Raw genomic sequence first — 10,952 nt, forward strand, 5'->3', positions numbered from 1 at the left:
AAATAAGTGATATCATATTTTTCAAGTCACAATCCATTTAAACACATTAATTGCATGCATCATTAATTATTTCTATTAAATGACAAACCACCACACATGACAATAAGGTCTATGGTTTCATAGGAAATCAAATGAGTGTAATAAGGTAAATAAAAAGGTCAAAAAGGTATATTCACTGTAGAGGAGGACACCGATAGATGGCTTTCTCTAGATTGGAAATATAACAGGTAAGATGTAACCAAAATCAATAGAGCATGGTTTTGGCTCAGTGTATAACTACTCATTATCCAAAGGACTGCAAGTCGCAGATAGGGCATTTTAATTTACTCATGACATTCAACCGTGCTGTTGTTACTGCGGGAAGTGGCACCAAAAATGACCTTTACTTTTGTGGAGGTAAACTGTATTGAATGGCTGTGTCTGTTGAAATTGGATGTCTCCTCCCCCATAATCTTAAAAAAAAAGTCAGCACCTCAGCTATAATGCTTTCTACTTTGAGAATTATATCAACAAGATGTCTTTTAATACACTCTAAAATCAAGTTTAATTATTACATATAATATTCTCCCCTATCCTTTAAATTTACTCAAATGTTTTTGAGAAACAAGTCACAGACATTAGTTTTAAAACTACACAATGACAAACTAAACATATTGTGATATTTTTACAATCCAAAATATAATTCCGGTGAACATTGAAAACAATATTGATGGTGGTTGCAGGACCCTTACCTGACTGCCATATGCTCAGTGCTGGACTGTTGTGCACTCACAAGCTCCTGTGGTAGTAGGCAGCCCTTTTCTGTACTCAATGACAACCTCTGGAGCTCATGAAGCACCACCGCGCCGCATGCTTCAAGGTCCTCATCATTCAAGTCCGCTTCACTGTCACAAAGGCTGTCCAATAGAGAGCAGACACAGCCATTGCCGGGGACCGTGGGTCAGATGTACATGGAGTAAAATCGACAGCTGTTCACACCTCACACACACACAGACACACACACGCACGCACCCCCACATGCACACGCACGCACATACCACATGCTATACACGGTAAAAATCCATGCAGGTTTTCACATTACACATTACAGTGAGTTATAACTGTGGGTTGTGACACAAGATGGCCACTTGATGACTGGAAATATGAATATCAGCACAAAGTGGGAGAAGTATTTTCCTGTACTGGTGTAAACAGTACACAGACTCATTAAACATGACTTTGAAAAGCTTCAGAACGTTATCTTTTGAATAATGATTACACAAACTATAAACTATATAAAAGTCATAATTGAACAACCTTTCGGATCCCTAATAAGCAAGCCATCAGTGTGGCTGAAGGTGTTTACACATGCGCTCGTTTTTTGTGGCGTACACAGTGGGGAAGGGCACAGGACGGAACAGTAATGACGGCGGTATGGCGCAAGCTCGCGCATAATTGGTGCTGGTTGCTCAAAGACTGAACAGTAAGCTGCAGGTTGGCAATGTGTGTTTTACAATGGAAATCCCAAGCTTACAATTAGGAGGAGGATGAAACGTGATACAAGTGAAACATGGCTGTCTATAGAATATTTTACTCAAGGCTTATGCATTCTTGTCGCTTTAAACCAACTTGGTACATACACGGAATTAGTCTCTGCTTGGTTGTACTAAAGTGTTGCAGGTGTGTTTAAAAACGGTGTTATGCACGCTTGAACATGCCCATACTGTCCACATAACATTAGATTTACCGAAAAGACATTTACCTGATAATTCGCCTGAGTTGTTCTTCCTCAAGTGAAAAAGTCCGATACACTCTTGTCTGTTCACCATGGAGTCGCTCTTCAATGGAGTTCAGGAGTTTAAAAAGTCCTTCAAAGGAGAGTCTGAAAAAAAATGTAGGGATTGTAGGTGTGCATTGTGCAGAAAAATGTACAGTAATCCCTCATTTATTGCTGTTATTAGGAACCAAAACTCCCCTTGAAAGATGAAAAACCGCAAAGTATAGGTTGACTTTCTTTTATTATTATTATTATTTTGGAATTCTATTTTGGGGGGATTTACGTCTCTATTATGCCTTTGCGACTCCTCTGACACGGTTCCTAACTTTCTAAGTACTTGTGACACGACAAATTCAACTTAAAAATGCAAAATGATTAACGTTATGGGTTTCCATGTGCCGTTCGTTCATTAACGTGAATGAGACTGGCAAGATACAACAAGGGAAGCTGCTGGGCGAGGCTGCGAAGATGCACAGTCAGTCAGCTCATGGGAGGAATCCGCTCATGCTCTCATTGGTCGCTCTCATGCCGGGAATCAATCATGCGCCTTGTTTGAGTGACCATGGGAATGTACAAAGCGTCAGACTCAGCTCAACTCTTTGAAACAACGCGTCTTTCGGCAATATGGCTGCCCATATGGCTGTATTTTTTCTTTTTTGAGGAATACTTTTTAAAAACCCGTGATGCACTGAGGCCACGAAACTTGAACCAATATGGGATTTTATCGGTCTTCATACAAAATGTCCGATATGAGCACTCATAGACAAGCAGTCCATTCCCCAATCCGCTCCGGGTCATGCACCCAATAGCCGCCGGATCTAGTATGCAGAGCCCGCGTGATCAACACCACCGTGCCCTTTCCTGAAACAGAATTTATACCTTCGCTCCTGGATACTTAAGCGTGTGGACTAAATCAACATTCGATTAGAGTACAAACTGCCGAGTTTACGAATACTTTCAACAACCCAGAGGAGACAGCGTGACCAACGGCATCTCCGTGGATTGCTGCCGCGTCTGACAAACTCTTTCAGTGGCATATTAAATATACAGTAAAACACTCCCATGTGCAGTCCTGCTAGAGTGTTCCTGACAGAATTAAAAAAAATAGTAAAATTAACAAATTAGTCAGGATGTGAATTTCTGTAAATGGCAGCACTGTGGATGTAATTCAGTCATAAATCTTTCTAAATTTAGCGAGCAAGTACAAATGTTGGGCGTGCCAGTTTACAACCTGTTCAAAAACAGTCTAGAGCCCCGCTTTAATGTACTTCTTAATCATTTTATTCAAGTGCAGTATATTCTCATATTTTAGATTTAATTGGTGTAATCCAAATGTTTGGAATGAATGGCTCCTATTTGTTGTTGACTACTGTTATTCGGTTTAATAGTACAACTTGATCAAGTCTCTTCTAACAATTCACACTAAAAATTCAATTAAATCGTGTATCATTCATGCTGAAAGTTTATCCGACAACACTCCAGGCCGCTTTATCGGTATTGTATCATAACACACCAAGTGCAAAGAATTAAAAAAGAAATAAATACAACACAGTGCTTCAAGAAACATTAAACTAAACCAATCTATATCTAAACAATTTGTAATAAAAAGGGACGATGAAAAGTGAAAGTTTTGTTGGTGGGTGGCAGTTTTTTTTTTTAGTGTGTGTGTTGAGAGTGATGTGTCAGATTTTACACTTAATCTGGTTTTGTGTCAAGGTGCAAATTGAGAGATGGATGCCTATTACATGTGGATATTGAGAATCTCTCTCTTTTTTTTTTTTCTTTTTTAGAACTGAGCTCTGGGTGGCCCTCTTTGATTTCTCCCAAGAACCCCAAGCCGAGAAACTCTCAGGCCCCCGGCATAAAATGGGTCAAAAAGAATTTATGACAATCTGTAATGGGCCCTGGGTTAGAGGGTCAGCTAACAATTGTGCCCTACTTTTTGCAGGTTGCTTCCCGTACCATTCTGATAAATCTGCCATCTTCAATTAAATATGACATTCTCTTGTGTGCAATCTGCCTGTGCTATGAATCCTTTTGAACTTATCATCAGCGTGAGCCTTAAAATAGCCGTCTCTCCCTACTCCACTTTGTTGGTGTTCTTCAGAACGAGCCCTTTAGAGAGTTACAAAGTGAATGAGTATTTTTTTTTTGTTCCTGCAGACCCCTCGCTCTTATTGTATTGTTAACAGCATTAATGTCAAGGTCTTCAACCTCGCTTTCATGCTGCTGTTTACTACCGTCGTGACATTATCAGCAGTATATTGTTTGCTTGGGGGAAGGGGTCAGGTTCTCCGCTACAATATTGCTCTACAGTGTACAGTGCACATTTTGAAGTGAGATAGGCCTAACCACTAGAGTGATTGGTGTCAGGGAGGAATCTCCCTGCGTATAAAAATACACCAACGAGGAGTGGTTACGCCACGATATCAGAATACACTTTCTCGGGCTGAGTAAAAAATCCCTCTACGTAAACGGTAGATTCAACATTTTCAAATACGTGGGTACCAGAAAAAAAAATGTTTCGCATGCTTTCAGCAGTGCAGCAAAATCATCATGCAGTTCATGGGCAGAAAGTAGATGAACAGATTGACCATTATGTTTCTTGAAGAAACCTGGAGGATATTTCAGGCATACACCCTCACTCACCCTAGCCATGCAGGAGAAAAAAAATATAATGGGATAATCTAATGAATTGCCCTGGCTTGTTTTTCCTTGACTGCCGGTTGAATGGAGGGAGCGATATAAACTCTAACCTCAGAGAACAAGAAAGAAAAGAGGGAGAGGATGGAGACTGGATGCTCTCGGAGCTTTACATCAAAGCCTCCGGTTTTCTCCTCATACACACAAGCCCTCAGTGTTAACAATGAAAGCTGCGGCCCCCACCGTGGTTGCCCCTGCGCAGGCGAACGGTGGCGCCTATTGAGGTTGTGCTATAAACAGTACAGCAGACCACACAGAAACCACCATGCACAAATAATATTCGACACTTTCCAAAAGGAAAATAACTGTGCATTTTTGTTTACGACGCAGCAATAGTAAAGACACATAATTATGGAGGGGAAGAAACAAAACAAAGATGCCTGGCTGCATGAAAAGGGGGAAAACTAATGTGGAAATAAACTTTTTGCTTTCATCTTACTTTGTGGAGGGCGTAAGGTGCACTGCATGAATACATTTTCTGTACATCAGAAGAAAAAATGTTCATGATCTGGGAGCAAACAGGAGGCATCATGCACAAAACTGCTTGTATTCAATTTTAATTGACTGTTGGAGTGGCGGAACTAACTGTTCTTCTTATCTTTAGGGTACCAACAACGGTATTTTAGTTAATTAAAACTAACAAAATAACTAAAACTAAAATTGAAAAAAACATTTTCATTTAAAAAAATAAACAAAAATGCTTTTAAAAAGGACGAAAACCGACTGAAACTACATTACGCATTTATAAAAGTAACGTGAAAATGTCCATCAATTTTGTCTATGGCAATTAATTTAATGATGAATTCATTTTCAACATATTCATTTTGATATTATTGCAAGGCTGTGAGGCAGGAGAAGAGAAGCGTCAAACAGTCCTTTGGGAGTTGTAGTCCTCTTAATGTGTGACGCAATGAAGCAACGTTCTCAATGAGCCAATAGATAAAGTCGCTCCTCTGACACAAGTTTGAGTGTGGTTTTGGCTCAAATGGCTCCTCACCTTTTGTTACTTAACTCAGCCCAAAACGCAATGCTAGGTAAAATGTGATTTCCTTTTGTGTTTCATACAAAACAAAACAAAAAAATAGTACACTGTACACCTGGGTTAAATACTTCTCAACAGGAATTCAAGCCACAAATCCAATTGAAAAGTTGGCAAACAAGGCATCCTAGCTTTATTTAATTTGGGCGCATAAATGCATGCGTCTAAACTTGGTACCATGTACTGCACTTATTGCAATTAGTCCGTAGACTGTTAAACTTTACCCTACATTATTGAAGGGGTTGAAAATAATATTTTCGTTGAGTTTATACGAAACAATTCCCTCCACGGTGTTTTATAAAATCCCGCTAGACATTGCAGAGCATTGATTGGTTGATAAATTATAGCCACTCCCCTCTGACAATTAGAATGTAAAGTAATTGTAAGACTATGAAGCACTCTTGTTTTTTTACTGTAAATCAATTTTGACTGTCCTTTTTTTTTGTCAGAAAATTAATTATGTTTATAGTTTTGCACTGGTATGATTGTCACACTATTTAGGTAATTGCTATCCCTATCCGGCCGAGTGCAAATCATTGGGTTTATTCTTCCAAACCATACCTTGGCGAGTTAATGTGAACTGTACCCGTCGGTGAAAACGTGGCTTTATTCACATCGGACTACGTGGTTTTAAACCCTTCCAAAATGATCCTTCAGCTAGAGGCCATCATCACACTAAGGATTTGTGGCTGTAAGTGCTGGCCACATAGCAACCCTCCAGAACACTCTGTGGTGCCACAAATTTCCTCCTCCACTGGGGAGTTCCTGAGGTCTCTCAAGCAGAAAATTGCTCTGTTAGGGCATTATCATGGATTACGCCAATATGGTTGGCGGCAGGTCCTGAGCTCTCGCTGTAAGATGCGTCACTGCCACCACTGTTGCTGAGCTACACAGTGCATGGCTGCCTATCTACCATGACTCCCACAATCCTCTTTGACAGCCTTGGATGAAATGGTGTGCTCCTATCATCAACAGCCCACTGTAATATGCATGGAGAACAATATCCCTGCCCCTTTGTTTTTTTTAGCTGCGGAACTGTAAATAACACCGAACTGAACTAAGTCAGATCATAGTACAATCAAAATATTTGTTTCATTTTGTAAAAAGCCAGAAGACCGAACATTACATACAAGCGAGGTGTGTCTTTGCGGGTTGAGACATGACTGTGCGCACTTCCACCAGATCCAGTATCCCTCGCCGTTGCTTCACCCTCGAGCTCATCATCTTCAGACTCAGATTGCGACAGAGAAATGGTCAGGTCACTCGCACTGCTCTCCGACAACTGCACATCAGAACTAGAGTTGAAACTTTCAGATTTGCCTGAATGGAAGAAAAAGGGGAAAGTTTGAATGATTTCTATTGCAAATCTTCACTATGCAAAAATAAATGCATTCTGGAACAGGAAAGTACACATGATAAAAGAAAAGCACATTCCCAAACCTGCTATATCTTCAGATTTTCTTGCAGAGGATGTTTCAGGCATCAAATGGCTAAAACCTCCCCCTGAATTTTCCATTAAGGGTGTCTGAGGAGCAATCTCTGTGGAGTTAACGTGTTCAGCAGGGGGATTCTGCAGCCCAATCGGGTTATTGCTGCTGCCTCGAAATGGATTCCTTTTGGGACTTTTCAAGGTCACCTGAGGTTCAGGTTCTTCTTTATCTTTTGCAAAAGGCACGAGTGCAGTTGGAGTAAACTGGAGCGCTGCCACCTCTTTCCCATGTTTGTCAGTCAAATTGCAGCCGTCCGGAGAATTGTCTCGAGCTGAAATGTCACCTGATAAAAGTGCACGGTTAGCGGCAGTGTCCTCTCTGACGACTGTGAAGTCCTTCAAAGGGCCACTCGGTCGTTGTTTGCAGGAGTACATGCTACGATTGGGCGAACAGGCCGATGCTTGTTGTGAGAGTACACTTGTGATCCCAGTTGCATGGTAGGCCCCTTTGGATGTTTGGCGATCAATTGAGATGACCGCACGTGCGTTTGTAAAATCCTCCGCTATGTGAGACAGGGAGCTGTCCTTGCAATCGCCTTGTACTGATTTCAGCTGCAAATACGAACGTATAAACACACTGTGGCATTAAATGTATACTTCTCAAGCAAAAACACAGAACAGTTGCAAAATAACTTCACCTTTAACTCAAGTTAATGAAGTCTATTTTGAGAGTTTTTCATCTCAAGTAGGCTAAATATCCACTTTATAATTTGAACGAGTGTAGCGTGTTTGGGCCAAGGTCAGAATTCTCTCGACGATATCTCTCAAAAGAATGTCTCAGGATCAATGTTTTAACTTTTAATCGTATAAAAAAATCCTTTACACAAGTTTTGATTCATGTCAATGTCACTAAAAGGGAGTGGGGAGTGAAGGAGGCAAACACCCTCCCTCCAAATACAATAACAAAAAAAAAAAAAAAAACATAGCTTCTGTTTCTTTTCTGATAAGCGTCTTAAATACCAAACAGTTAGCTGCTTAATAACATTCACTGTAAACCATGCAGCCCACCCAGCAGATCCACAAAGTAAGTATAAAAAAAGAGGAAAAGTTAATTTCTTGGCTGAGTGATTCCATCGGTAGCTGCAGGGCAAAGTAGAAAGTGACTCACTAAAGTAGCAATTGATTCTTCTATCAATCTGCAGCACGCGTGTGCTCTTCCAAGGAAAGTATTAAATATGAAAATCATATCCCGTTATCATCTGTCTCCAGCTTTCAGCCCGGTAAGCTTCCCTTAATGAATGCTGCAGCCTGAGGGACATGCACGCTGCCAGCCAATGGCTTGTATGCATAATGGAGGAACGGTACCATTTTGCTCATTACAATATCGACAGACTGAGGGAGAGAGGGGGGGGGGGGCAAGGGGGGGAGGGTACACAGTTACAAGTGACTGCTCTAGACAGCATGCTCCAAGTTATTATGAGATGTCTTAGACATTTCATCTAAAAGAGCTTTAACTGCTTTAAGTGAAAGGAGAAAGCAGCTATGGGCTTGAACTACGCTGCTTGTACAGATGCACAGGCTAGGATTAGACACCTGTGATACGACATACACACAGTTTAAATGTGGCAGATTTACCCTGCCTTAAATTGTGTAAACGTTATAAAACTAAACACACACCCACACACACACAAAGCAGCTTGATAGAAGCGAGAATGAGAAGACCTTGGAAACATTACAAAAGAATATTTGTTCATAGAAAACAATACCTGAGTGACAAAGCCAAAGTATATGTGATGTTCTTCCTTTTGCTGATATTCTATTAATCACAAGAGTTGCACGACTAATATGCTGCAAAATTAATTAATACCTTTGGGTTTCCTGTTGTCTTCATTTCTTCAATATGTTTGCAAATTTTATCTGAAAATTCAACCTGCAAAAGACAGGGCCAACTTCAAATTTACATTTACGCTTCTTGTCAGATTTAACACTGGCTTTCAGTCAAAACATTGAAAGATGTATTTCAGGAAAGAATCTGCTAAAATAAAATAAAGTGCATGCCGGATAACAAATGTGGTGCTTATAAAACATCAAGAGTAAATAAACCAACTGCTTGAGGGGAGAGAAGGACTAAACCTCTGGAGCACTTCACAGTCTCTATATTGGCCAATTAACTCTGTGAGTCATAATTAGCCAATTTTGTTAATTTGATATTAAACTGTCAAGCACTGTTGTTGAGTTTTAAGCAATAATCTGACTGGCTCATTGTTTCTCCTGCTCGTTCATTTGCTTGTTGTGATAAATTGCACATTTTGAGTGTTTACTATCACACTGCTGTTGCAAATAATGGCATGAATATTACAACTCCCTGTTAAACTGGCATGAAGGCTATTGTGTGTGAAATTGCTTGTATGTTGATAATACGGAAAGAGAAAAAAATGGCACGTTTACAAATACTTACTTAATACAAGAAATCAAATAGGACGTGTTTTATTATCATGATGATGATGATGATAATTATTTGAAATGACATCTTAATACAATGACAATAAAGGGATTTCTAATTAATGTGAAGCAATAAAAAGAGTAAATGTGTTAGAAAATTCAAAAACAGCATATTTTAAAGATGGATCAACTTTGTTAGTCCTCAAAAAATGTGTTGGGTGCGTGTATGCGTGTGATTACCTTTTGTTGATGCAAAGCGAAAAGGTTAGGATTGTATTGTTGCATGCTAATATGAAGGCACTCCACGTCTCTCAAAAGCTCAAGGTTTCTCATTTTCGCTCGTGCCTCCCTGACACAGATTTGCTTGAGATAACCGTGCAGTTTGGAACCTTTTATCTGAGAGCTGAAGGTACGGGAGAGCTATTATTCCAAAGAAATTATTATCAAGGATTCTTGTCAAAAATAAGAGCAAGGCTTAAAATGAGAAAAAAAAAGGTTAAGCACAAGATGTTCTAAATTCAAATGTTATTTTCAACCAAGCTTTATAGTTGTGACCGAGCAACTTATCATTCATGAAAGATCACTTTACTATGATAACAGTTTACTCTTAACAGAGCATGCACTGCAGTGTAATGGGGATGAATATACACGTCACACATACTGATTATAAATATTGTTGCAAACACACTGCTTAGAAATATTGTTGAAAATTCATATTGTAGCTTATTTCGAAACACATTTTTGCTTACATGATTTGTTTATGAGGTCTGGCGTATCCAAACAGCTCCTTTTCCAACTGCAGCCTCTGTTTCTCTCTGCAAACACACATGCGCGGGCGCGCGCACACACACGCACGCACGCAAAAGCGTCAAAGAAGGAAGTGGTACCATCTGAACTAAAAGATGACTACGAAATGTTGGAATTATAATACACTCAACATAGAGTCATCTAACTACAGCTGCTGCGTAAAAGGTTACGCGAGATAAGAGTTCTGTAGATAACCAAATTTACAAATTCTATAATTCCCCGACAGTTTGGACACGCTCGTAGCTATTTTAGCAACGATCAAGCTAGCTAGCTAGCTAGCCAATTTGTCATAGACAACAGGCGATGTCTTAAAAAGCGAAAGCCTCCTTACTGTTGATGAATGTTCTGTTGAATGGACGTTATCCTCTCTAAATATTTGTCCTCGACGTGAGCCATGATGGCCATTTAGATGTGCTTTGCCGCTGAGGCAGAGCCGCGACTAGCAAGGAGAGGCGTTAATATTTACAATGGTTGCCATGAGCGACCACTTCCCAGAAGCCCTTCGCAATAAACATGCAGATCACGTGAGGCGAAGAATGAATAATGGCTGTGAGGCACCTATGTAGTGTGCGTTATATTTTGGCTGTACACACTTGACTAAAATCTTACATGTTAAATGAAAAAAAGAAATGTAAATAAATACATGTTTGACTAAGATGTATTTGAAAGGCATTTGTATATTTAGGCAGTTGATAATGAACCCTAATATTACTCATGACATTTAAGATGCCTTATTCTTTGATTGAGTTTGTTGAGTTGAGTTTGGATCTCTTCAA

The 10,952-nt window shown here is 39.8% G+C and overlaps 1 protein-coding gene across 3 annotated transcripts in view; it reads right to left on the reverse strand.

Annotated features, from left to right (window-relative positions):
• Positions 1–10,674, reverse strand: part of kiz (kizuna centrosomal protein) — a 28,576-nt gene extending 17,902 nt beyond the window's left edge. Inside the window, exons 1-8 of one of the 3 annotated variants that reach the window (XM_088319492.1) lie at positions 10,508–10,674; positions 10,119–10,184; positions 9,610–9,772; positions 8,795–8,857; positions 6,939–7,539; positions 6,629–6,818; positions 1,742–1,861; positions 732–896 (exon numbers count right to left, since the gene is read on the reverse strand). In XM_088319492.1, coding sequence (XP_088175618.1) covers positions 732–896; positions 1,742–1,861; positions 6,629–6,818; positions 6,939–7,539; positions 8,795–8,857; positions 9,610–9,772; positions 10,119–10,184; positions 10,508–10,581 — 1,442 coding nt within the window. In that variant the 5' untranslated portion in view covers positions 10,582–10,674. Of the gene's footprint in view, positions 1–731; positions 897–1,741; positions 1,862–6,628; positions 6,819–6,938; positions 7,540–8,794; positions 8,858–9,609; positions 9,790–10,118; positions 10,185–10,507 lie in introns of those variants that run through there. The other 2 variants (XM_088319503.1, XM_088319499.1) reach the window with 2 other exon arrangements.
• Between the last annotated feature and the right edge of the window lie 278 nt (positions 10,675–10,952).

This window comes from Idiotropiscis lumnitzeri, chromosome 1 (assembly GCF_059441095.1).
Source record: "Idiotropiscis lumnitzeri isolate Australia: NSW breed Sydney's pygmy pipehorse chromosome 1, RoL_Ilum_1.0, whole genome shotgun sequence".
In the NCBI taxonomy this organism is placed as follows: Eukaryota; Metazoa; Chordata; class Actinopteri; order Syngnathiformes; family Syngnathidae; genus Idiotropiscis; species Idiotropiscis lumnitzeri.